General features: G+C 34.8%; 6 protein-coding genes across 11 annotated transcripts; 2 read left to right on the forward strand and 4 right to left on the reverse strand.

The window, feature by feature from the left end:
• Window positions 1–247: 247 nt before the first annotated feature.
• Window positions 248–2,098, reverse strand: LOC116128854. 4 transcript variants are annotated; one of them, XM_031414626.1, is made up of 4 exons: window positions 1,888–2,098; window positions 1,626–1,804; window positions 931–1,148; window positions 248–623 (listed from the first exon to the last, which is right to left on the reverse strand). In XM_031414626.1, exons 1-2 carry the CDS (start codon window positions 1,972–1,974, stop codon window positions 1,715–1,717), a joined length of 177 nt encoding a protein of 58 aa, XP_031270486.1. In that variant the 5' UTR covers window positions 1,975–2,098; the 3' UTR covers window positions 248–623; window positions 931–1,148; window positions 1,626–1,714. The 4 variants fall into 4 exon arrangements, with proteins under 4 accessions (XP_031270486.1, XP_031270487.1, XP_031270482.1 ...); XM_031414627.1 differs by lacking the exon at window positions 931–1,148; XM_031414622.1 differs by having other exon boundaries at window positions 248–1,148.
• Window positions 2,099–2,662: 564 nt separating this feature from the next.
• On the reverse strand, window positions 2,663–6,727 carry LOC116128815 (protein ALP1-like). The gene is made up of 2 exons (XM_031414577.1): window positions 6,334–6,727; window positions 2,663–3,941 (listed from the first exon to the last, which is right to left on the reverse strand). The coding sequence occupies exons 1-2, from the start codon at window positions 6,473–6,475 to the stop codon at window positions 2,896–2,898; spliced, it is 1,188 nt and encodes a 395-aa protein (XP_031270437.1). The 5' UTR covers window positions 6,476–6,727; the 3' UTR covers window positions 2,663–2,895.
• An 821-nt stretch (window positions 6,728–7,548) lies between these two features.
• On the reverse strand, window positions 7,549–10,809 carry LOC116128891 (RNA-binding protein CP31B, chloroplastic-like). The gene is made up of 4 exons (XM_031414658.1): window positions 10,697–10,809; window positions 8,815–8,986; window positions 8,248–8,294; window positions 7,549–8,155 (listed from the first exon to the last, which is right to left on the reverse strand). The coding sequence occupies exons 1-4, from the start codon at window positions 10,807–10,809 to the stop codon at window positions 7,549–7,551; spliced, it is 939 nt and encodes a 312-aa protein (XP_031270518.1).
• Window positions 10,810–11,709: 900 nt separating this feature from the next.
• Window positions 11,710–14,625, reverse strand: LOC116128814 (protein gar2-like). The gene is made up of 4 exons (XM_031414576.1): window positions 13,941–14,625; window positions 13,149–13,320; window positions 12,582–12,628; window positions 11,710–12,489 (listed from the first exon to the last, which is right to left on the reverse strand). The coding sequence occupies exons 1-4, from the start codon at window positions 14,501–14,503 to the stop codon at window positions 11,883–11,885; spliced, it is 1,389 nt and encodes a 462-aa protein (XP_031270436.1). The 5' UTR covers window positions 14,504–14,625; the 3' UTR covers window positions 11,710–11,882.
• Window positions 14,626–15,760: 1,135 nt separating this feature from the next.
• Window positions 15,761–17,602, forward strand: LOC116128836 (F-box protein At2g39490-like). Its single transcript, XM_031414602.1, has 4 exons — window positions 15,761–15,854; window positions 15,942–16,752; window positions 16,822–16,998; window positions 17,127–17,602. The coding sequence occupies exons 1-4, from the start codon at window positions 15,769–15,771 to the stop codon at window positions 17,442–17,444; spliced, it is 1,392 nt and encodes a 463-aa protein (XP_031270462.1). The 5' UTR covers window positions 15,761–15,768; the 3' UTR covers window positions 17,445–17,602.
• Window positions 17,603–19,496: 1,894 nt separating this feature from the next.
• On the forward strand, window positions 19,497–26,070 carry LOC116128849 (F-box protein At2g39490-like). 3 transcript variants are annotated; one of them, XM_031414617.1, is made up of 4 exons: window positions 19,497–19,602; window positions 24,372–25,173; window positions 25,255–25,413; window positions 25,492–26,070. In XM_031414617.1, the coding sequence occupies exons 2-4, from the start codon at window positions 24,382–24,384 to the stop codon at window positions 25,855–25,857; spliced, it is 1,317 nt and encodes a 438-aa protein (XP_031270477.1). In that variant the 5' UTR covers window positions 19,497–19,602; window positions 24,372–24,381; the 3' UTR covers window positions 25,858–26,070. The 3 variants fall into 3 exon arrangements, with proteins under 3 accessions (XP_031270477.1, XP_031270476.1, XP_031270478.1); XM_031414616.1 differs by lacking the exon at window positions 19,497–19,602 and adding an exon at window positions 24,156–24,280; XM_031414618.1 differs by lacking the exon at window positions 19,497–19,602 and adding an exon at window positions 24,259–24,280 and having other exon boundaries at window positions 24,380–25,173.
• The last annotated feature ends 1,407 nt before the right edge of the window (window positions 26,071–27,477 follow it).

Consider the following 27,477-nt stretch of genomic DNA (forward strand, 5'->3'; position numbering starts at 1 on the left):
TATAGTTATTTTATTATTCTTGATGTTCCATGAGGTATTTTTAATTTTGCTGTATATTATTGATTATTACATCAATACAACCACCCTTACACTCAAAAGTCGACAGATTTTGTAGGGGGCCGCCTTAAAATTATTTGCTACAAAGGAATCAAAGATTTCTAGAATTTGACTTTCTTAGTACTCAAAAACTATTCAACCCAAGCTCATAATTCATGAAAAAGTAAGAGAGATGATGACAGATTTGGAAGAATTTGAATTATGATCATTCTTTAATATTGGATATGCAGTTCCTTAGTATAAATAAACACCAAACCACAACAATAAAGTTTTCACTTAAGTCAACCTAAAGAAAAACTACTGTGAAGATAATTTGGTAGTGTGAATTCCACCTTTAAGGTTCCCCCCATTGCTATTTACTACTTCTTCCATAGGTCGGCTGATAACATATTTGAGGTTAGAGCTGCAACACGCGGTAGCTTGTAGCTCCTTCTCAATGCAGCTACTTCAAGTCTTCAATCGTGCACAAAATAGATCCACATCCCATTAAAGAGTGAGTGCCAATCCAGTTGAATGTCACTTTGAGGAGTCAAACTCGTGCTTTCTGACATTTCGGTTCATTGCACCTATAGAAAACAATCAACAATTTTCATTTCAAACAATAATAATTACATAGATGTAAACCCACCCAAAGGATGAGGGCCAAATGTATTTCAACACAAATTACATAGAAAGATGTAAACCTAATGAAAGGATGAGGGCCAGAGGAGATAACGGCCAAAAATATTTCAATACAGGCTTCATCTTTTCATCTTCACAATCACATTAATGCATGAACAACATCATCTAAAATCTATACTTACCTTGCACATCTAGACTTCTCCAGCCTTCCACAGTTATCAACCAATAAATAATGACCTAAAATCAACTAACCTCTTAATCATAAACATCCCCCCTTCTCTGAACAAATCAAAGCTATGTATTTGATTGTAGCATACAACCAGGGTAAGATATTAAGCACATGTGCATTCAACAAAATCTTCAACCAAAATTTAGTTCTGGAATGAGATTCTTTAATGCCACTGTCAATGAAGCCTTATACTACTCGTTCTACGTCAAGTTGTTGCCTATGTGTTTCGAATTTGCAAGTTCTGCTAAAAAAAACATAGATTAATCAGCAAAATATAGATTGCTATTTACAAATAGCAAGTTCTGATGTCATGACAAACAGAAAAATATGCAGAAAAGTCTCTTTTCCATGTAAACGAAAAATCAAAGACTTCTTAGCCTAACAATTTGGCAAGAAAACTAACAAAAAATAATTAACAGAACACTTAAAGAGCTTCAATTAACTCTAAAATAAACTCCAGCATCAGAAAATTAACACCTCTTAGCCTAACAATTCAAATAATTTGGCAAGAAAACTAACTAAGATTATTAAAATGGCAGTAGACAAACTTCAATAAACTCAAAATACAAATACATTGAAGCAACAATGTATTTCATAAGTCTCAAAACTTGCAATTTATTAGAATGTCATCACGTTTCAGTAAATCTAATCAAACCTCAAATTACAAAGTAAAACCAGTGTTATTATTATTTATTAGAAACAATACAAACAAACCCACCAAGTAAAAATTGAAACTTTAGCAAATTTTCATTTCTCTGTTTCTATAGATACAAAATTTAATTCTTCCACTAACATTCTTTATCTGGGTCATGCCTCTTCTTCATTATCATTGCCTTGACTAACTGTACTAAACTTTTCCTGGAATGAATCTTGCTTCTGTAACCACATTATATGCCCCTGGAAAAGAAGACTCAAAAGATTAAAAATCAAATTTTGGAAAGTTTGTGTTAAGGGTTTGTTGATATGAAGAAAAGGGTTACCTGGAGAGCAGCAGCCCAAGCAATGAGAAAAGAAGCGAACCAGAACTTCTTGTCTTTGAGGAGCTGTTTGGCATCAAAATTTCCCATTTAAAACCCTAATCCAAGATTTTGCAGTTCTATCGGGGTTTTTGATTTCTCTACAGTGAAGTAAAAGGAGTTTTCTTTTGTGAATGAGCTTCTCTGTAGTATTTTCTCCTCCGATTCACCACGATTCAAGTGGGTTAATGCCACGTCACTATTCAGTAAGAAGTTTAAATAGAGTTAGTTCATAGTTGGAACTTGGAAGGCTTTTTTATGAATAAATTAATTTTCTGAATAAATGTATTTATGTGAAAAATCCCTCAATATTCATTGTGTTATATTGATTCTTAGTATTATACACATTTCACTCGTATACAAAGGCTTATGTTCTAATTTCATAAATCAATTTTTTATCAATCCTTCAAATAATTGAATACCATCCACCAATATACTTGATTTAAGCGAAGTGTATAAGATTAAATCTTGACATTTAACTCCGAATAATACTATGTGCACTAGCCAAAAACCATACAATCCAAGTACTAATTGACGTGACAGACTTCTTTTATTGTCATGTCAGTTCTCCCAAAAACTAAAAAAAATAAAATTTCAAATTTTCAATTGTTAGTATTTGGATTAGTACAATTTGATTAGTGCACATAAAATTACTCTTTAACTCCTGTGAATTGGATATCCTGAAACTTGAGAGAGTTCCATCTTTTGAACTAGATACTGGAAGTTTCTTAGTTGCTTTGGAAAATGACTTCTTATTTGATGTGTGTTCATGTCATGGATGCACTGAATTTCAAATATCATAATATCCCAATTCAACTAAAAGGGGACATCTAATAATAGCATTCATGTTATATGAAGTTGCTACAGTTCTCTGTAAAGACAAAATAGCTTGACTAGTAAAAACCTTCCAAAGCAACTGATATTAGTGTATATCATCAGTATGCTTATTTTAATGAAGGAAGAAAGATCATTTCAAGGCGGTAATTTTCCAGGTAAGTAGAGAGAAAGTTTCTCTCTCACAATCGAGGCAGTCTTGTCGACGGATTCACAATTCTGTTGCCGGTATCCTGAGTCGTGATGATATGATAATGGCATCTCATCTAGGACCTCATCCTCCATATCTATGATAATATTGTGCAGCAAGCAGCAAACAAGAATAATCCTCGGCAACCTGTTCTTATCAGGCATCCACATCACTCCATGAATTATCCTCCACACCTCCTTCAGCCTTACCAATGCCATCTGTGCCACCATTCGTGTTGCAGAATGTCGTTTATTGAATGTCACTTGAAGTTCTGAGAGGCCTTTTCCTTGATAAGGAGTAATAAGCCATGGCAACAGGGGAAAACCTGTGTCTCCTATGATATATTCCCTTACATCTGTTCCATCTGGAAGCTGTAATTTCTTTCCATTTAGTCTCTTTCCTTCTTCAGCAAGTTTAAAGAAGCCAGAGCTTCGGAGCACAAGGGAATCACCTAAACTTCCTGGCCAGCCAACAATGATGTCTCGGAATCTCATTTCAGGGTCCACGATTGCCTGTAGAATCATGCTGTAGTTCTTCTCACGATCAAACCAAACATTATTGGCAGGGTCCACTGCCGGTATATTCATGATGATGTGTGTAATATCGATTGCACCACAGCAATTGTGAAGGCCACGGATTTTCTCAAACTTGGACTTTACCCCATCCATTTCTGCTTCTGTTGAGGGCCACTGGAGATGATGGAGCCCTCTTTCCTCCATTGATTCCACAAATCGCCAGGTTATTTGGGAAACAGTTGATTGGTTCAGCCCAAATGAATCACCAATGCTTGATAATGATTCACCAGAGCTGAGCCTCCTAAGGGCAACAGCTACCATATCATTTAGAGAAAGAGGCTCGCCATTTGAAAAGGCAAAGCTTGATAGCCGAGCTGTCATATCTTCCTTCACAAGTGAGCATATGTAGTCGAATGTCTTTCTTGAAATTTTGAATACAGATTCAAATTTCTTCAAATTTTTTGATTCAGATAAAGGGCCTAACAGGTGGAAAAATACAACATAATCATTCTCGCATGCGAACATTGACATTCATGTCAAGTTTCATATTTAAAATGGAACATTAACCTAACATTAGTTTGTAAGAAAAATTGAATCCAACTATCATAAAATTAAAGTATAAGGAAGATGTGGATTGTTCAGTCTACATTGAGGCAAGCAAAATCAACGTAAGATAGCAAAACCTACAAACTTGATTCCAGAAACAAAGAGGGGAAATACTATATATCTGAAAATAGAAGACTGAGTGTAATGATTTTTACTTATCCATGTGGAAATGAAAGTTCCTTTCTGACAGTCAATTAAATGTTTATTAAAAGCAATCATTTAAACCACTGAAATCAACTACTTTGTCATATGTCAGGCAACCATTTCACCGCCATATACCTGATCCTATACTATGGATTTTTCTAGGTACAAGCACATCGAATTGTCAGCTATTAGACATCAAGGCTTAAACTGACCAATGAAAACCTCACTAGGGCACGTGGTTGAGGTCAACACTGGCAATGTTATAGTGTCATGTAGACCATAAAAAGTACCATGATACATTCACTGGAAGATGTATGTAGCAGCCAGGTACACTGGCAATTTCTGCTACAGACTTGCAAATTTGTTACAGGAAATTATTAAGGATAAACAGGTACTAGAAAAATACCTTAAGTCCTGATACAAATAGCAAGTGAACTATAATGGAAACTACCTATTCAACCAGTTAAAGACCAAAACAGAAAGAGATCTTGCCGAGTATCTACAGACCCTGATTCATGGGGCAGCTTATGACCCTGGAGTACTTCAGCACATGCGACAGCATTAAGTATTTTGTGAAGGTTTGCTAGAAATTATGTAATTATGTTATTTCTGTTCGTATGAAAACATACTTTTTGTCTTGAAAGAGTTCTTCAATAGCATGAGCAAGCTGTGTGGTATAAGATTTCAAGGTCATATGGAGATGAAGGGCATCTTGGACCAGGATATCATCTCAACTTTATACTCACTGTGTTAAAGAATATAATACCAATTAATCTTAACTACTCAAACTTTGTAAGTCAAGTCAGATGATGACAAACACCAATCAAGAATTTGATTACTCTGGTGATATTTTTTTTTTCCTTTCATTAGAGAAGCAACATGGAAACCCTTGAGTTCCTAAAGTAAATCCTTGATGGTTACAGCTCATTTTCCATTTTCAACTAAGTACACCTTCATCTTCTATTGTTCTAAAAGTACTTTCAAATTAAGGAATTTAAGTTATGCATGTATGGTTTTGGATGGTTCTTCAGCTGAAATCTAACCAAGTTGGGGAAAAGAAAAAAAGAAAAAAGGAACTTACATGTGCACTTGCTAAGTAATTTTCACAAAACAGAACATATGTTTAACCAAAAAGACTATTTCTTCATCACAAAATTAATTGTTCAATTTAGGTCTCAACTTTCAATGGAAAGAGATTGTAAGTGAACACTACACAGTGTAGCTTCTATAAACTTATGTCAGGGAATTGAAAAGGGCTCATTGGCCTTCCGGCAAGCACAGAGTAACAACCCAGGATGGGAAAAATCTTACAAATCGGATCACATTATATGCAACTGAAAATGGAACTGTATAAGTGTGGAAAGGATTCAGTCTTTCAAAATATACAGTAATTCAAAATGAAACAGCGTAACCTAACTTTGTAACAGAATGCCACACAACCAAGGCATTATACATTTTTATCCCAAACTTCTGAAGTTACACAAGGAGAACTGTAGCTAAGGTGCTAAAGTTCACAGTAATCTGTTCTAGGACAGATCCGAGGTTTAATCGTTAACAAGCCAATAAACAAATAAATATACAATTCCGTAATCTAATTGTAGAATCTAGATTTCATCAATACTCTCACATCCCCTTAAATCCAGAAAACAATCACAAAGAAACTATATACCTGGCAAGGTACTAAAACTACTTTTAGTATATCGAGTATCAAAAGAAGGTCAATAACACAAAGAACAAAAGCAAAGCAAGTAGTGCATACTTAAACATTTTATCCAGAGCCCTCACAAGGATATCTAAATGAGCAAACACCAAGTAATAAGAATGTACACAATCAGCCAAAGAAGTGAAAGCGTTTAACCTACTATGAATTCATACAGAATATTATTGCAATGATGGAATACAAAAGAAGATCAAACAAATTACAACAAACTGAATTCGACCCATGTCATAAAATTTCACCAAATATATACTGTAACAAACATACCCAACGAGAAACAAACGAATGCATACCACCAACAAAAAATAAACTTCAACACAATAAAATCAATCAACAATATAACGAAGCAGAAAAGAAAAGAATGTAGAACATAAAGAAAGTGTAGTAAGTAAAATGTTTAATACCGGAAATTCTCTTAGAGAAGTCGTCCCACCAATCCAAGGGCTCAGGTTGAGACAACAAAGAAGAAGCAGCAGAAGCGAAGACATTTTGGTCAACTTTCTTCTCAGCTTTCTTTCTCTTCTTTAATCCTCTAATGGGTCCCATAAAAGATGAATAAAATCAAAGAATTCTTCAGTAATAAGATGATGAAGACGGTTTGGTTTGTGGCAAGTGTGTTGGTGTTATATGTTACAGTGGTTTCGTATTGGGTTTGAAAGCATGCAGTAATAAAAGAAAAGAAAGAAACAAGTTGAAGAAGAGAGAGAGTTAGAAAGATGGATTGTTGAAGAAAAGAGAGAAGGGTTTACAGAGAATAACGTGAGATGATTTTTGTTAAAGCCAAAGACAATGTAGCAAAGCAAAGCAAAGCAAGGCCAGAGAAGTGAGAACAAACAAATTCATAAATCGTTTTGTAGTCTTATAGGCATGCTGTTCCTTCTTTTTTTTCTTCATTTATTTTATTATTATATCCTTTGGTTAGATGCTATCAAAATCGCAGATTTCATATAAGTTATTTTATAATAGAGTTCTCGAATTAAAAAGTGTACAAAAAAGGTAACAAAAATATTTCAGGTTTTACTGAGTTGAAATTCCTAGAGGAAAGGCTGAGGCATGGTCAATCTACAGTAGTAACATTTGGTCAAGTTTTTGTAAATGGGAAAAGTATTTAATTGTTTTAAGAATTTAATTCAAGGCATAAAGTGGAACGCATACGTTTTTCTTTGTAAGCAAATAATAAAAGAATCTTATCTCTTTATCTTTTTTACCTTTCCTTCTAAACCTGCTGTTCATCAGACTTTTTTTTAGTTTTTTGCATTTTATGCTGAAATTCCTGCAATTACTTGCAGGATTCAGGAGTTTGATTAAGTGGGTACAAACTAAAAAGGGCAAATTATCTAAAATCATCCTGGTGTACTTGTTTTTCGGCTAGTGCTGGTCGTGGTCCTTGCATAATACCTCGTCGTGTTATTGAAATGGAAGACCTTACGCAATGAAAAGTTGCTCGGGAATAAGTTTTGCCCTTGCCAACTCCATGAATTTACCTTAAACGTCAATAGAACCAAGATAAAAGGAGCCAATTCTAAAACTATAAAACTGAGGTTCCTATAATAACCATGAAAGATACAACACTTTTGTCTGCTTAATCAATTTGAAAGAACGAAAATTTCAAATTTCTATCAACTGGTAATGGAGTTTGTAGGATCAGCAGTTTTGTTGGGGCAGGCTGAAGAAAGATGGCCTTTTTCTCCACACTCGTAGCATGTTCTTCTCCTGATCTTACCGCTAACAATAGCTGCGCCAGCATTATCAGTACCATTGCTAGTTGCCACATTACTTGCTGTGTTATCGGTAATATTACTAGTCACCACATTACTTGCTTTGTTATCAGTAATCTCACTAGTTGTCACATTACTTGTCGGCACAGAGCTGGATAGAGTGTTTACTCCTTTCTTAGGAGGAACAGCACAACTTATCTTGACAGGTCTTCCACAAACAATCTCCTGATCCAACTTCAGTGCCATTGACAAAGATAGACTGTCATCGAAATCCACGTGGGCATAGCCTCGGAATTCCCCTGTTTCTTTGTCCATCCCAAAACGTATGGATGATATTTTGCAATCCGAAAGAAATTTTCTTAGGTCATCCTCGGTTATATCCCATGATAAATTCCCAACATATGTCCTGTTATAGCCTTCCATTATTTTTGGGGCAAAATCAGGTGTTTTATTGGCTCTAGTGACTCTAGTCGTCTTGTAGGGTTGGATTTTCAGAAAGAGTCCATCCCTGAGACATTGGAAATTCCATAAACTTGATGAGAACTGGGAAAGAACAATGAATGTGCTAGTTGAAGAACACATAATTTACATGTCACTCACATCTCAGATCCATCAAGAGCCAAGGCTCGTTTGGCAGCACCTTCAGTCTGTAGAGGGAATAATTTAGAAAGATAAAAAGAGCCAAAAAATGAAAATTATCAAAGGAAAATTCCTAACTTTTGAAAACCTATTTTAATGATAGCAATTCCAAAGTTTTGATTAATTTCGAAATTGAACTTCATTGCCTTTTTGCAAAATTTCAGTATTTCTCCTTGAAGAATCAAACATGATTATTACCATCCACCCACTATCTGACATTTTGTCTCAAGGCATTAAAATGTCATAGTATTAACCACAAACTGAAGCAAGTTTAGGAGGAGATGTAGGTAGAATACGACAAGACTAACTTATGGCATAATACAGTAGCAGATCAGATACCATGCCAATGCTCTCCGAAGTATTATACACTGAAAGAGCAGTTATTTTATGTACTAGCAACAAATATGTCACAAAAAAAAAGATGAAAGCAGTTAAAAATTTAGCTCAAATTTAAGATTGCCTAAAATTTTCAAACAGTCACAAGCAAGCTTAATCAAAATGCAGACAGCAATACACAAAGAAACTTACCCTGAAACTAATAATGGCAATTCCTCTAAACTTCCCAGTATCAGGAAATGTCATGTAATCAATTTCTGTTATTGAGCCACAGCCTTCAAAGTAAGTTCTAATATCATGCTCACTTGCGTTATATGGAATCCCTCCAACGTAAACTTTTGTAGCAACATCATCGTTCACTTGACTGCATAGCAATACAATGAATCGAATTGAGTGCAAGAAACATTTTGCAATAATCAAAATATAACGAGGCCCCTTCTATTAACTAAAACATCCTCCTAAAGCCACTAGCCAAGTAGACTTATGCACAAAACTAAAAACATGATTAAAACAAACATAACCAGGACGCTCTTTCTCAATGTTAAGGGTACTAAAAGAGGAAAAAAAAAAAGACACAATAGCATGAGCAAGCTGTGTGGTATAAGATTTCAAGGTCATATGGAGATGAAGGGCATCTTGGACCAGGATATCATCTCAACTTTATACTCACTGTGTTAAAGAATATAATACCAATTAATCTTAACTACTCAAACTTTGTAAGTCAAGTCAGATGATGACAAACACCAATCAAGAATTTGATTACTCTGGTGATATTTTTTTTTTCCTTTCATTAGAGAAGCAACATGGAAACCCTTGAGTTCCTAAAGTAAATCCTTGATGGTTACAGCTCATTTTCCATTTTCAACTAAGTACACCTTCATCTTCTATTGTTCTAAAAGTACTTTCAAATTAAGGAATTTAAGTTATGCATGTATGGTTTTGGATGGTTCTTCAGCTGAAATCTAACCAAGTTGGGGAAAAGAAAAAAAGAAAAAAGGAACTTACATGTGCACTTGCTAAGTAATTTTCACAAAACAGAACATATGTTTAACCAAAAAGACTATTTCTTCATCACAAAATTAATTGTTCAATTTAGGTCTCAACTTTCAATGGAAAGAGATTGTAAGTGAACACTACACAGTGTAGCTTCTATAAACTTATGTCAGGGAATTGAAAAGGGCTCATTGGCCTTCCGGCAAGCACAGAGTAACAACCCAGGATGGGAAAAATCTTACAAATCGGATCACATTATATGCAACTGAAAATGGAACTGTATAAGTGTGGAAAGGATTCAGTCTTTCAAAATATACAGTAATTCAAAATGAAACAGCGTAACCTAACTTTGTAACAGAATGCCACACAACCAAGGCATTATACATTTTTATCCCAAACTTCTGAAGTTACACAAGGAGAACTGTAGCTAAGGTGCTAAAGTTCACAGTAATCTGTTCTAGGACAGATCCGAGGTTTAATCGTTAACAAGCCAATAAACAAATAAATATACAATTCCGTAATCTAATTGTAGAATCTAGATTTCATCAATACTCTCACATCCCCTTAAATCCAGAAAACAATCACAAAGAAACTATATACCTGGCAAGGTACTAAAACTACTTTTAGTATATCGAGTATCAAAAGAAGGTCAATAACACAAAGAACAAAAGCAAAGCAAGTAGTGCATACTTAAACATTTTATCCAGAGCCCTCACAAGGATATCTAAATGAGCAAACACCAAGTAATAAGAATGTACACAATCAGCCAAAGAAGTGAAAGCGTTTAACCTACTATGAATTCATACAGAATATTATTGCAATGATGGAATACAAAAGAAGATCAAACAAATTACAACAAACTGAATTCGACCCATGTCATAAAATTTCACCAAATATATACTGTAACAAACATACCCAACGAGAAACAAACGAATGCATACCACCAACAAAAAATAAACTTCAACACAATAAAATCAATCAACAATATAACGAAGCAGAAAAGAAAAGAATGTAGAACATAAAGAAAGTGTAGTAAGTAAAATGTTTAATACCGGAAATTCTCTTAGAGAAGTCGTCCCACCAATCCAAGGGCTCAGGTTGAGACAACAAAGAAGAAGCAGCAGAAGCGAAGACATTTTGGTCAACTTTCTTCTCAGCTTTCTTTCTCTTCTTTAATCCTCTAATGGGTCCCATAAAAGATGAATAAAATCAAAGAATTCTTCAGTAATAAGATGATGAAGACGGTTTGGTTTGTGGCAAGTGTGTTGGTGTTATATGTTACAGTGGTTTCGTATTGGGTTTGAAAGCATGCAGTAATAAAAGAAAAGAAAGAAACAAGTTGAAGAAGAGAGAGAGTTAGAAAGATGGATTGTTGAAGAAAAGAGAGAAGGGTTTACAGAGAATAACGTGAGATGATTTTTGTTAAAGCCAAAGACAATGTAGCAAAGCAAAGCAAAGCAAGGCCAGAGAAGTGAGAACAAACAAATTCATAAATCGTTTTGTAGTCTTATAGGCATGCTGTTCCTTCTTTTTTTTCTTCATTTATTTTATTATTATATCCTTTGGTTAGATGCTATCAAAATCGCAGATTTCATATAAGTTATTTTATAATAGAGTTCTCGAATTAAAAAGTGTACAAAAAAGGTAACAAAAATATTTCAGGTTTTACTGAGTTGAAATTCCTAGAGGAAAGGCTGAGGCATGGTCAATCTACAGTAGTAACATTTGGTCAAGTTTTTGTAAATGGGAAAAGTATTTAATTGTTTTAAGAATTTAATTCAAGGCATAAAGTGGAACGCATACGTTTTTCTTTGTAAGCAAATAATAAAAGAATCTTATCTCTTTATCTTTTTTACCTTTCCTTCTAAACCTGCTGTTCATCAGACTTTTTTTTAGTTTTTTGCATTTTATGCTGAAATTCCTGCAATTACTTGCAGGATTCAGGAGTTTGATTAAGTGGGTACAAACTAAAAAGGGCAAATTATCTAAAATCATCCTGGTGTACTTGTTTTTCGGCTAGTGCTGGTCGTGGTCCTTGCATAATACCTCGTCGTGTTATTGAAATGGAAGACCTTACGCAATGAAAAGTTGCTCGGGAATAAGTTTTGCCCTTGCCAACTCCATGAATTTACCTTAAACGTCAATAGAACCAAGATAAAAGGAGCCAATTCTAAAACTATAAAACTGAGGTTCCTATAATAACCATGAAAGATACAACACTTTTGTCTGCTTAATCAATTTGAAAGAACGAAAATTTCAAATTTCTATCAACTGGTAATGGAGTTTGTAGGATCAGCAGTTTTGTTGGGGCAGGCTGAAGAAAGATGGCCTTTTTCTCCACACTCGTAGCATGTCCTTCTCCTGATCTTACCGCTAACAATATCTGCGCCAGCATTATCAGTACCATTGCTAGTTGCCACATTACTTGCTGTGTTATCGGTAATATTACTAGTCACCACATTACTTGCTCTGTTATCAGTAATCTCACTAGTTGTCACATTACTTGTCGGCACAGAGCTGGATAGAGTGTTTACTCCTTTCTTAGGAGGAACAGCACAACTTATCTTGACAGGTCTTCCACAAACAATCTCCTGATCCAACTTCAGTGCCATTGACAAAGATAGACTGTCATCGAAATCCACGTGGGCATAGCCTCGGAATTCCCCTGTTTCTTTGTCCATCCCAAAACGTATGGATGATATTTTGCAATCCGAAAGAAATTTTCTTAGGTCATCCTCGGTTATATCCCATGATAAATTCCCAACATATGTCCTGTTATAGCCTTCCATTATTTTTGGGGCAAAATCAGGTGTTTTATTGGCTCTAGTGACTCTAGTCGTCTTGTAGGGTTGGATTTTCAGAAAGAGTCCATCCCTGAGACATTGGAAATTCCATAAACTTGATGAGAACTGGGAAAGAACAATGAATGTGCTAGTTGAAGAACACATAATTTACATGTCACTCACATCTCAGATCCATCAAGAGCCAAGGCTCGTTTGGCAGCACCTTCAGTCTGTAGAGGGAATAATTTAGAAAGATAAAAAGAGCCAAAAAATGAAAATTATCAAAGGAAAATTCCTAACTTTTGAAAACCTATTTTAATGATAGCAATTCCAAAGTTTTGATTAATTTCGAAATTGAACTTCATTGCCTTTTTGCAAAATTTCAGTATTTCTCCTTGAAGAATCAAACATGATTATTACCATCCACCCACTATCTGACATTTTGTCTCAAGGCATTAAAATGTCATAGTATTAACCACAAACTGAAGCAAGTTTAGGAGGAGATGTAGGTAGAATACGACAAGACTAACTTATGGCATAATACAGTAGCAGATCAGATACCATGCCAATGCTCTCCGAAGTATTATACACTGAAAGAGCAGTTATTTTATGTACTAGCAACAAATATGTCACAAAAAAAAAGATGAAAGCAGTTAAAAATTTAGCTCAAATTTAAGATTGCCTAAAATTTTCAAACAGTCACAAGCAAGCTTAATCAAAATGCAGACAGCAATACACAAAGAAACTTACCCTGAAACTAATAATGGCAATTCCTCTAAACTTCCCAGTATCAGGAAATGTCATGTAATCAATTTCTGTTATTGAGCCACAGCCTTCAAAGTAAGTTCTAATATCATGCTCACTTGCGTTATATGGAATCCCTCCAACGTAAACTTTTGTAGCAACATCATCGTTCACTTGACTGCATAGCAATACAATGAATCGAATTGAGTGCAAGAAACATTTTGCAATAATCAAAATATAACGAGGCCCCTTCTATTAACTAAAACATCCTCCTAAAGCCACTAGCCAAGTAGACTTATGCACAAAACTAAAAACATGATTAAAACAAACATAACCAGGACGCTCTTTCTCAATGTTAAGGGTACTAAAAGAGGAAAAAAAAAAACCCAACTTATTGCTTACATAGCTCATCCTTTTGCACATTATAAATGCCAAAACTTTTGACTGTAATATTAAGAATGACACCACTATATCCACAATCTATATACAGACCAAGATGCCTTCACCAAAATTCTTCTTACACCATAGGGTGGATGCAGCATATATTATTTTATTTTCTTTCTTCCATTTTCCTAGGTATTAAACTAAGACCAATTCCAAAATCTTAATAGTACACAAAGGCTTCTCGAGACGACTGAATTATATAAACATCTCAGTTAAAACTAAGAAAATTCTATTCTGCTGTAATGAACAAAATAGAAAAGAAATGTAGCTCCAATTACCAATCAAATCATTTGTGAAAACTGTAAAAACACTTCAATTTAAGCATAAATCTCAACTGGGTAAACTCTACATTACCTATCATTCTCCTTGTTTGGCTCTTCATTTCCGACAAGTCCATCACTACCCTTGTTCTCTTCCTCATTCTTCACCTTCGCTTTTGCCTTCTTCTGTTTTTTTTTCTTCTTATTCTTCTTTAACTTCTTTGCTTGCTTCACAACACCACTCTCTTCTTCACCATCATCAAGTTTCTTTCTCTCTTCATCATTCGTCTTCCTCTTCTTCTTCTTCTTGTTATCACCACTATCATCTTTGTTCTCTTCTTCAAATTTATTGCTCTCTTCATCAACTCTCTTGTCATTTTCATTTTTGCCACACCCATTTTCGCTATTTACACTCTCTGTACCTGGCAAATAATCGAGGGTTTTTCTGCGTTTCTTTTCTCTTTTTGACAATCTGGGTTTCTGGGTAACGGAGTCCAGAAGCTGTTTCAGTGAGTGCGGCTTCGAATTCGGATCCAGATCGTGTCCCGTCGATTCATTATTGCTACCATTGGAATCAGGTATTGCGGTTGATGATGTTAGATTTTCTGCTATTGCAGCCCTCAGCTTTTGCTTAAGCTTCTTGTTTGACAATACCATCTCTCTTGTGGCTTCTCTTTAGCAAGACTTTGGCAAACAAATTTCAAGCCAGACATAAACCCTAATCATGGGGTTTTTCTGAGGAAAATAATTACAAATTACTTAAATTTTTGGAAGGACAAAAATACCCGTAATCCAACACAATATTTTGCACTGTAATTTGCTTTATAGATACGCATTACGCTCTACCTACTAGTGCTTTTCTCACGCGCGTTTATATCGTCGAAGCCTGGCCATCAAGCAAAAAATATTCATAAAATGATAAAAATAAAGCATAATAATTTGTTTATTAAATAACGTTGATAAATATAAATTATATACGTCAATTTTTTTAACCAGAATATATTAGATGAGATATTAAAGTTTTAATAAAAAGTGCATACGACCGCGTTAGAATGAGAGTGGGATTGATACATGAGCCAGTCGTAACATTACCCCCTTTAAAGCTTTTTCGTCTGTTTCAGTCTTTTAAATTTCTCTCATGGATGACAATGGTAATACTGTATGCACAACGAACTGTACAGAGATTTTTTATACAAAGCGACGTGATGACAATATTCTCTTAAGCCTTTTTTTTTTTTTTTTTTTTTTGTTTTTTATTGGTAAAATTATTTCTACACTGACATATCATGTGACGTATCACATCAGTTTAATAAACTCCCTTATACACGAGAGTTATATAAATCGTTTCACTCATTTTTTTTTTTTTTTTTTTTTTTTTTATGGTGATTGAGGTTGTGTGAACTAGTTTCTACGGACATCAACTAATCTTTTAAGGCTCTAAAGTGAACGATCAGATAAATCTTCTTAATGACTATCTCTATTAGTGTTTGGAGATATTCAAACTCAAAAACCTATATTAAACTCAAAATGATTAAACTTTTCATCTCCCTACCACCACCACCTACCATTACTTTGCTCAGAAATTAGTCTACCGAAAGAGTTATATACTTGGTCAATCTATTCTTTTCCATTATCTTTTCACCAAATCCTTGCGGCTAATTAATTAAAAATGTTTCAGGGTTGCTTTCTTTTCATATCTTCCTGGCGTTTCAAAGAAAATTAAATTATATCTTCTTGGTTTCATGGGTAGAATTTCCTAAAAAATGACCTTGTTTTTATTGGGAGCATTTCGTGATGACTAAGCTTTATCTATATCTATATAATATTAAGGTCTTTATCAATAGGCCTAAAAATCTTCCTCATTTATTATATAATAGGAAAATCTGTAGCTTTACCAATTCATTCAGAGTTCTGAATCAAACATGGGAAAGAAAGAGAAAAGGAAAAATAAGAATCGAACTTCTCATCCAAGCTGTAGCACAAGCACAACTCCTGAGGATACAACCAAGTAAGAACTATTGCTTCCTTTACAAAGCTAATCTATAGTTACGAGTCTTTTGAATTACTTAAACTGATATATTTTTTTTGTGAACAGTTTGATACCTGAAGGTGAAACGCCTGATCTAATCAGCTGTTTGCCGGATGAAATTCTTTGCTTCATCACTTCCTTGCTCCATTTCAAATCTGCTGTTAAAACCAGTTTACTTTCGTCCCGATGGAAAGACCTCTGGAAGATGGGTTTGGTAGGAGAAGGAACAATAGCTGATGCTATTGTTGCTGTTTCTAAATTTCTGAATGATTTTGATAGGCTACATCGAAAAAGGAATATCCGAGGCCTTCAATTAAGCTTTGACAAAACCAATATCCTCTTAGCTTCTGTTTCACCTGATAATAATAAGCTTCATCTTGATTTCTCAACTGGCAAACAAGAATTTCCTAGGCAATTTGGATGGCAGTTGGACCTGAATGGCCTAAACGCTACTCGCCAACCATCTCCCTCTAATTTCTTTGTCAAAACTCTTTATCTGCTCTCAGTAAATCACCACACCAGTGAGGCAGTGTCGTATCTAGTTTCAGATTTTCCTTTTCTTGAAAGTTTAACCATTGCAAAATGCAAAGGCTTACGATCTTTATGCATTGATGCTAGTTCAAGGCTTCGAAACTTGGCTGTCTTTGATTGTCCACAATTAAAGTCTTTTTACATTTGTGAAGCTTCCAAGCTTAAATCTTTTCGGTATCGAGGACTACTCCCTTGGTTTCATTTCGATCTTAATTTGGACTTGGTAGATGCCATGCTTGATTTCAGAAAAGGTCCTGGATATAGCTTCAAGAGTGGTTTCTTTAACTCAATCCTACATGGCATAGAATGTGTTGAAACTCTTACAATATGTAGATGGACCTTTGAGGTATGGCCACTCGAACATTTATCTCTTTTCAATGTTGATTTTGAACACTAAAAAAGTTTATTGTTTCAGAAATTGATTCATCCATTAATCGTATCAACAACGGGTTACCTTGATTTCTATATCTTTGAATTTGAAGACTTGAAAGAGTTATGGTGGATTGATTACGAGGAGGACGAAAGATTCAACAGTGATGTCTTGATCTCTGTCCTGAAACTTTGTCCTGTTTTACAGACACTCTCTGTAACTGTAAGATTTTGTTGCATCTTTGTGTTTAACAATCTAAAAGAGAGATCATTCTTGGTTTCTCCATGCCCCCTCCCTTCCTGACCAAAATGTCCACACACATTGACGTTTTCATTTGTATGAATCTGCAGATTGATTCTAAAAGTGATAATGTGCCAAGCACAGCTAAAATCTCAACTAAAGCCATTGGACATGAAAAACTGGAACATCTCAAGGCTGTTAAATTGGAGGGGTTCACTAATCAAGAACACGAGATCTCACTGGCAAAGAAGTTGAAAGAGGAATTCTCTGTGGAGCCAAAAGTTGTAGCAAAATCACAGGGTGAGAACTGCTGGCGAAGTTTAACCAAAGTATTCGACTTGCAGGAAAATAGTTTTTCTTACGAGTTTGCGGAAAAAAGGAGTCACATTAATTGGTTATGCCCAATGCATCCCCATATGAGTTTATAGCTATGAAACTTGATGAATCTCAGTTTTGTAAGTTCGATATAAAAAATTTGTCACAAAACTCAAATAATCTCAGTTTCGTAATTTATGCTTGAACAGAAGGGTTTGATTTATGAAAAGTTAAAAAGAGTTTGTTTATGTGGGCAAGTCAATTGGGAATTTTTGCTCACTAAACTTCTTGTTTACAGATTTTCTCTGTTTGTTTGTTCTTAATATTCATAAAAATCCATAGAGTAGTATGGAAAAGTTAGAACAATTTTTTTTCGTGGGAAAGTTAATTGGAATTTTATTCATATATAATATAATCCAGGTCTTTATAACAAAGTCAAAGGCCAAATATTATTATATGGTGAATAAATTACAACTATAACTTTGACATGGTTGTGTTTGGTTGGGGAGAATGTCACCTAACTTCAATAACGTCATCTTATATTACTAACATTACTAGTAAAAGTAATGTTATCTTACATTACTAATATTATCATGTTTGGCTATGAAATAATATAAGATTCTGATAATTTTTCAAAACCAATAGTGATTACTATTGATTATATAGGTGGTTATCTGAATACCATCATTTTCTTAAGTATTCTAAGATTACTCAGTAATCTTAATTTTGTTATAATTTTACCCCTAATTAGACATTATTACCCTTGTTCTTAAAACAATTTAACCAAAACACCTTAGCCACTCACTACCACTGCCACCGACTGGCCGTCAACAGTCGACAATAGTCGAATGCCGATTTGACTGTTAATGATGGCCAAATCAATGCACGATTCACCAGATTTGGTCGGTCGTACGCCGTTCTAGAGATTGTTGGTTGTCGGCCGGTCGTACACCATTCTGGAGATTGTCAATCGTCGGCCGGTGGCCGATAGTCCTCATGAGTGATTGAGATGTTTTTGTTAATTTTTAAACTTTTATTGTGGAGATGTTTTAGCTAAATTCTCAAATGTATGGATTAAAAAAAACAATCTAAATAATAATATTAAAAAGAAGAGCAATTCAATAATCTATATAACATAGCGACCAATTTATTCAAATCTAATCAAACATATTTAATATAACATTCCTAGTGATCTTTAAGGCAATCTATCTTCGCATTAATATAACATTCCTAATAATACAATATTTTATGAATAGTTTCACCTATACCTTTGTAGACGAAGAAAAATAAGTACAAATAATTAAACTTTGTGGAAGGACAAAAATACCCCTAATTCAATCTCCTTCAACCCTATAGGTTTTCCTTCGCTTTTTCTTCATTTTCTAATTCTTTTTCAACACACTATTTTGTATTTGGAATTTGTTTTATCCATACGCGCTTACTACAAGTGTCTCTCTCACGCGTGTTTATATAGTCTAAACCTTGTTAATGGTTAATAAAAATGATAAATTTGAAGCATATTGATTTTAATTCAGTCAAGTTAATATATATATGAATTATATATATATTTCAATGAGATTAATTGAATATTATCACTAAATTACTCAATTTTTCACATTCAAACAATTTTTAAGTAGTTTTTTTTCATTGATTAGTTCCTTTATTTTCTTTTTTATAATTAGAAATTTAAATCAGTCATCTTGTATGAAAATTAAGCAAATATTCCATCATTTAAATTAGTTGGCATCAAACAAAAATTTTACCAATAATAATTATCTTAATTTTTTTTTTTTGGGTCTAAAAAGCAAATAATAAAATACTTGCTAAACGTGAGATAAATAACAACTGTTTTTCACAGACAGCGATATGAGATATTAACGTTTCAATGAAATGTGCATACCACCGCGTTTGAAGGAGAGTGGGATTCATACATGAACCAGCTGTTAAATTACCCTGAAGTCCACTTTCAGAAACTTCATCTCAGTTACTCTAATGTATTACAAGAAACTCTTCTTGCCAATGGATTCCTTTATGGTTTTATATTTTACCTCTTGATTTTTGTGGTGGGTATCAGTTGTTCTTGATCTTCCAGTAAGGTTTTGATTTGAACTCGATCTCACAATTTGTGCTATTTCCAACTTCTTGTTGCAGGTATAAATTTTTCGTTTTGGATTCTGTGGTAAATCATATCGGAGCTAAAGGGCTCAGTGTTCTACAAGTTAAGGTGGATTGAAAGTTGAGTTGAAAATCACAAGAAGATAGATTTTTAAGGTAATAGCTACTGTTCTCTGTGTTCCTCTTTTTATGTTCTTATTCAAGTTTCCCATTTGCAGTTTTGCACTTTGGGTTGCGGCAGCCATTAGGACTTGTGCTAAATTTGTTATACTCTTGACCTGGCTTCAAGCTCTCTCTCATCCTTATACCTTCATTATAACCTTTTGGGCATAATCATATTTGCAATAATTAAAAGTGTTTTAAAACCCAGTCCGGCCGATTGAATTGATTCAACTAGGACTAGAGGCCTTCACCGGGTCGGGTTACAAATTTTTCTATTCATCGAAAACCATAGAAATTAGGACATCAATTCGTGAACAGTTGATTGTTGGAATGTTAGGGCTTTTGAAGAGGAATGGTTGGTGAGTCCAATGGTGGTGACGACAGTGATTTCTGGTGAGTGAACTGGAAATCGCAAAACTATGTCACCGGAAAAAGCCTGCTGTTGTCAATTGGGGAGGTGAACGGGGCAGAGGTGAGATGGGTTTTGGTCAGGAGGCCGAGGGGAGTGTTTTCATCGTCGGATTAGACCATATTTGCTGACCCCGACAATGGTGTTTGGGGTGTTTTTGCAAGATTTCAAACTTATGGGGACTTACAATAATTTTTGTTAGATTTTAAATCTTTAGACACCGAGGGTCAAACCGGTTAAACTAGTCAACCCGGACCCAACCACTTTGCCAGGTTTCACCCTGGCTGGGTTTTAAAACACTTGCATCTTATTCAAAAGAGAAATCATTAGTCTTCGGGTGCATCTTTCTTGGTCAATGATATTTCTAAGACATACACGGGCTTAAAAAAAAAAAAAACTCTAGCTTGGTTGTTTATTATCTGCCGCCCAGAAGACATGGTTTGTTCTAGGTTTAACACACATAAAACAAAGTTCATGCTTATGAATTTATTTTTTGACTTAATTAAGTGTTTTTCACCAAAAACACATATACCTTATTGAGGAAGTTCAAGATGTAACCTAGGAGTATGGACCAAAAGATTTAGGGTGTGTTTGTTTTAGTATTTTAGATAGTATTTTTGAAAAAGTAAGAGTTGGGTAATTATTACGAGATAGGATTTAAAAAATAACAAAAACACCCCTTAAGTTTGTTAATTTACTAAACACCCCCGTAATAAAACATTAAAAATTAACAAAAACACCCCCACTCACCCATTTAATTACCTGTAGCCGACCACCACCGCCGGAGGGTAGCCAGAGTCATCGTATCGGTGCACGATCGGTTGACTTTGGCATGACTTTGGCCGGTCATCCACTGATATGACTTTTTCTAGCTAGATCCACTGTGGATCTGGCTGGAAAATGTCAGATCTACGGCTAGATATGACCGTGTTTGGATGTCAACGATGACCATATCTTGGCTATCATTGACGACTAGCTACGGCCAAAGATCTGGTCGTCAACGGCTAGATCTTTCATCTTGGGCGGTGGATCTAGCCTTTTTCAACCAGATCTACAGTGGATCTGGTCAGAAAATACTAGATCGATGCATACCGACCAGATCTAGTTGGTAGTACGTCATTATATCATATTCTAGCCACCTTCTAGTGGTGGTGGCCGGAATCTGGTAAATGTGGGTAGATGGGGGTGTTTTTATCAATTTCTAAACTTTTTTTGAGGTATTTAGTTAAATTAACAAACTTAAGGAGATTAAAAAAATTGAATAAAATATAATAGTATTTTCATAATAGAGAAACAAATATGTATTTTGAGAATAATAGAAATAGGGTAGGGCAAAAGACACCCTTATCTATTTTGTCTCTACGCTCAACTTATCCGATGTTTTTGCAAGAAGTATTCCTTTAATTCAGAGTCAACACAAAATGCAGTGAGAGTTAGAGGTGGAACAAATGGGTCGGGTTAGGCGGGTCAACCTTAACCCGACCCGCAATGAAGAGGGTTCAACGGTTGAACCCAACCCGCCAGCAACCCCCGGGCGTGCCGGGTTGCTATATGGCAACCCGGCGGGTTGCTTTTTTTTTGCAATAGCCAGCCCTTGCCAACTCGCCGGGTTGGCCAAAAAAAAATTAAAAAAATTAAAAAATTAATTATTTTTTTCAAGTTTCTCCCATTTTTTTAGTTCTTTTAATTAAACGATTATGATTGAACTCTTACAAATAATTTTACACAATAATATTAAACTATACTTCTAAATCATAAATATTAAAATGTATAAAATTTCGTAATATTTGACACATTGTTATTATTATTTTTTATGGTACGTAAAATATAAAAAAATTAAATACTAAAGTCTTATTCTCAAATTTTCATGTCTTGTATAAAATATAATTCATTCTTATGCTAAAATTTCATCAATTGAATGAATAATTGTCAATGAGGGAGGTCCTAGTGAACCACCCCCAAATTAGTTGTTTTGTAAAATGTAATTTGTAAATTAGTTGTCAATTATTGCATTCTTTTTTCTTTACTAAGTTTTTCTCCCATTGGGTTTTTCTTGGTGAGGTTTTTAACGAAGCAATAGTTGTTGTAATTTCTTATTTTATTTTTTGATAAATGAATAAGTCTAATTTTTCTTATATTACAATTTTATTGTATTAAAATTGAATTAATATTTGAAATGTTAANATTTCGGCCACCTTCTAGCAATGGTGGCCAGAATCTTGTAAATGTGGGTAAATGGGGGTGTTTTTGTTAAAATTTAAACTTTTTTGAGGTGTTATAAATTAATAAACTTAAAGAGTGTAAAAGTAATTGAATAAAATATAATAGTATTTTTATAATAGAGAAACAATCGCATATTTTAGAAATGATAGGAATATGATTGGACAAAAATATGGAGAAAAACGCACCTTATCTATTTTGTCTCTACGCTCAACTTATACGATGTTTTTGCAAGAAGTATTCCTTTAATTGAGAGTCAACACAAAATGCAGTGAGACAGACCTCTAATTTGGATGATATCGAAAAGGAAACAGGTGGAAGTTTCTTTCAACATTGGACAAGATTCATAACAAGGCACATTACTCTTTTAAAAAAAAAATTATTTAAATAAAGATTCAGAGGAATACAGCTTACCCTGAAGGTACGTATAGCCCTATTATGAACATGGTGAAAACATTGTCAGTTTGTCTTTAAACATTCTCTGTTACTATCTGCAGATGAAGATGACAAGCAATATAAAACATTTTCTGAAAATGACAAAACAATTACATATGCTGGGATGGTTGAGTTCTGATAAAATGTGCAAGAGCCGGCTTCTATACATATTTGTATATAGGGTATATTACAGTAAATCCCACCCCGGTAATTTTTAAAACTAACTATATCACCCTTTTATTTGTTCCTTTTTAAAATATTCTCATACATAGCCACCTTAATAATTTTAATTCCTACAATGTTAAGGGTTTGTTTAAAGGACATTTTAGCCATGAAAAATAACAAGGGCAAAAATAATTGGAACGCTGTAGACTATCAAGTCTATCAAGTCTACCATAGTCTTGTGCTATGTATTGGTAATATAGTATTTATTGTTTTATTAAGGGTATAATTAGTAAGTTATCAGATTTTATGGTTGGATTTGTGATTATTAAGTTGGCTATATACATTCCTTTTTTGCTTGACTTTGAAAATTGAGGGTGATAATGTTAGTTTTTGAAATCAATGGAGTGAAGTGTAAATCAAGATTTCACCTCATTAATTTAATAAATACCACAATTTTCAAAATCAGAAATTAGAGCCAACAATGGAAGGGATGATGATGTCAGTTTTGAAACCAAGGGGATAACAGTCGATAAGTCAAATTTGGGGGTAACAATGTAAGTTCACCTTTTGTATATAAAAGTTGAGTAAACGACTTTTTCCCACCCAAAGTTTGCCTTAGAACCATTTTCCCACCCAAAAAGTTTCAAAATACCACTTTTTCACCCAAAGTTAATATTCCGTTACTACCCAAAGCTGATTCTGGAGGTACAAATTCTCTCCATCACCACCATTTGAACATCTGATTTCCTCTCTAAAAAACTCCTTTCACTCCGACACCTTATTTCTTGCTGATTGTCGACCACCATAAAAGTTAGAGTTTGTTGTTCTTTGCTGATTTCTGACTAATTCTGATAGCGAAAATTCAATCAGTCACCACCATTCAATTCACCGACCTCTACTCTACAAAACTCTTCTTACCCTAACTCCTGGTAACTCGCCGAACACCAACTAAGAAAGTGAAATGTATTTTGGGTAGTAACGGAGTATAAACTTTGGATGGGAAAGTGGTGTTTTGAAACATTTTGCGTGGGAAGGTGTCATTAAGGAAAACCTTGGGTGGGAAAAAGTCGTTTACTCTATAAAAGTTTCTTCAACAGAGACACACAAACTTTTGTATACATACATTAAGTCAATTGCAGTAGCAGACATATCAACTAACAATTCTTTACTCAATGTGTCCCCATTGGATATTTGGAGTAAAAATAAAGAAATTAATCTTAAGTTGAGATTCTTAGAACAAACGAATTCATTGCTTCCTTAACTTGGCCCTAAGGGAAATAAAAATAATACATAGTTGGTCTTACTTGACAATGTCAAACAATATTTCTTGCCTTCTTGCCTCAATAAGTGACCAAAAAATAGACTAATCCATTCAAAACTTCCTGCCATATCTGGATTTTGACCTCTGCAATATATAAACAACATCCCTGAAGATCAAAGAGAGTAAGAAGTTTCTTTTTTATTTTTTTTTTTATTTTTTGTTTATATTGAGATTGTTCTGAATATTGAGAAGGCTAACAAGATATTGGTGCAGGAATCCAGTTATGGAAGGTGATATGATCAGCAGGATGCCTGATGAAATCCTTTTTCATATAATTTCTTTACTCCCTTTTGAGTCTGCAATTCAAACCATTTTTCTGTCAAACCGGTGGAGGCTTCTGTGGAATTTGGCTTTGGTTCAACATGGAACCAAAGAAGAGGTTGCCAGTGCAGTTTCAGGATTTCTTACAAATTTCAATGAGCAGAATCCTACAAAGAATACCAGGAAGCTTCGGTTTCATTTTGGGAAAGATGGTATCCTCTCAGCTATTATTGCGCCGAATAATAAACTTCATTTAGATTTCTCTACTGAGAGACAGGATCTGGTAACGCAGTTTGGTTTCGAATTGGAGTTGAATTGTGAAAACCTTGTCCACCAGCCAACTACCCCTTCCTTCTTTGTCAAAACTCTTAATCTAATCTCAGTTAACCATCTTTCTAATGAGGCGGTTTCGTCTACAGTTTCGAGTTTTCAGTTTCTTGAGAATTTGAAGATCACTGACTGCAATGGGCTGACATCTTTATGCATAAACTCCAATACAAAGCTTCAGCATTTGACCGTCTTTGATTGCCCACAACTGACATACATCCATATCAAGTCTCCAAAACTCAAAACTTTCCGATATAGAGGACTACTTCCTTCAGTTTGGCCTGAATTTCATTATAACCTGGCAGATGCCATGTTTGATTCCAGGCAAGGCCCTGGATTTAGTAGCTTCAAGAGATGTGATTTTGACCCAGTTTTATTAACAATAAAGAATGCCAAACTTCTGACGCTATGCAAATGGACTTTTGAGGTACGTCCAAGAATATAAACTCTATCTGATGACATTAATTTTGAAATTTTGTCCTGCAACTTATGCAAAATTTCCCTGCAGGCACTGATATGTCCTTGCTTGTCCTCTTTAAGGGCGGAATTCCAGTTCTATAATCTAAAAGAGTTGTGGTGGATTGACGATTCGAACGAAGGATACAACAGTGACTCCTTAATCTCTTTCCTCAAGCTCTGTCCTTCTCTAGAGCGACTCTTCATAACTGTAAGTGATCTCTCAGTCCTCATTTCAACTAAAACTTGCAGCAGAAAGTTAAATGTACAGGCACTTTTAAATGTGCAGATTGATCCTGAAAGCTACTGCGCGACGAGCGCAGCCACATGCTCAATAAAAGTTGGTATGCACACAAAATTGAGATATCTCAAAGTGGTCAAATTTGAGGGATTCACAAATCAGGAGGAGGAGATCACATTAGCTGAGCGTTTACAAGAGATAGTTACTGTGGATCCCGTGATCCTGGCAACATCTGATGGGAACAGGTGGTGGAGTTTGGTAAATGATGCTGAAAACAAGTCAAAGCTACAGAAAATGGGCAAATTGGAAACATTGGCTTCCCGATCAAGCGAAACAAAATGTTCATATAAGTTAGTCGAAGAAGTAAAACACAAGAAAGAGTTACTTCTTGAGCATACTCATATGGGTCTGTGATGGAAAATTTCCATAAAATCCTGAGAGTCCATGAAAGGCTTTCTATTATTCATTGTAAATAAGGCAAGCTGTATGTAACTGCCACAATATTACTGGAAGTAAGAGCTTTGTTGCCCATAAGAAAACGATCTAAGAATTAAAATTTGCAGCTATGTTGAGGCCCTCCAAGAAGCTTATTCTTTCTTATGAAAGTCAACCAGGGGAAACCTCTTTGCAGGCATTGAATTTAATTTACGTCCTATACTGAAAATGATTTTTTTTTTTTAATTACTGTAAAAGTATACTTCTTCAAACAGAGCATGAATATTATATTATGATGATATATCAATTGAAAAATAAGCAGGTGGACTATCAATATTTCAAGAAAATCAAATATCAAACCAGCAAGTAAGGTCCTGAAAATGATGGTGTTTTTAACATATTAATAAATTATTGAAGTCTAATCACGGAAGGGAATTTTTCATCTGTTCAATCTTCAAAGAGGAAAAAGAAAAAAAAATACTTCTCTCTTCTCTGGTTCCAGTTGCTAGCTCGCTTGTTTAGACTGATTGCTTAGAGTTGAATAGTCGATGGATTTCTATATATATATATTTTGTATTACACTGGGGTTCATCTGAGTGCCTGAAGTTAACTTCAGTTATAACTAGAATTGGGATTCAAGAAATACTCTCGTATTATAAATACTTAAATTAAATAGCTATCAGCTTTTCTGCAAGTCCGTTTTTCATTAGATAAGTAGGCAAAATTCCGGAAATTGGAACCCGCAAACATGTTGATAAGATGAATCCTCTCGGATTAGTCTTTCCTTGATCTTAGCTGATTGTATACTGTATTATCTTAACTTTCCAGTATTTTCTTTTATAGGATAATCTCAATTGCATATTTTTGTTATAGGACTTTCCTATGGTAAATACACTTTTATAATGAAACAGATTGCCTCAATATTCATTGAGGATTTCAGTCACTTTACACGTTTTTGAACCTCTTTATGGTATCAGAGCTTTCTTCTATTTTTTTTTTTTTTTTTCTCTTCTCTCCTCTCGATCCTTTTCATGGCTGCTTCGTCCTCATCATCTTCGCTTCCGCTAAACACGATGGTGCATATGCTCACCTCAAACTGACCTCCACCAATTATTTGCTCTGGCGAATCAGTTCTTACCTCTGTTGACCAGCCAAGGTCTCTTTGGATATCTGGATGGTAGTGTTCAGGCTCCTTCTCCAAAGATTACTGATCTGACGGCACTACGCAGGAAAATCCAGCCTACACTTCTTGGCTGAATACAGATCAGACTCTCCTAAGTCTTCTATATTCTTCTCTCACGGAGGAGTCTATGGGTGAAGTACTTGTTTGAGTCATGCACATGAGGCCTGGACCATCTTGAAGCCTCATTCTCTCACAAATCCAAGACTCGAGAACTCTAACTCAAGGACGAGCTTCAACTCATGCAGCGAGGCTCCAAATCCGTGGCAGAATTTTCTCGCCTCTTCAAAGGCATCTGTGATCAACTAACGGCTATTGTCGCCCCATTGACGACTGGATAAATCCACTGGTTCTTGAGAGCCTTGGGACCAGACTACAAAATTTCTCTACACAATGCTCTCTCAGCTTCCGTTACCTTC

The sequence above is a fragment of the Pistacia vera genome, unplaced genomic scaffold, assembly GCF_008641045.1.
Source record: "Pistacia vera cultivar Batoury unplaced genomic scaffold, PisVer_v2 Contig204, whole genome shotgun sequence".
NCBI lineage: Eukaryota > Viridiplantae > Streptophyta > Magnoliopsida > Sapindales > Anacardiaceae > Pistacia > Pistacia vera.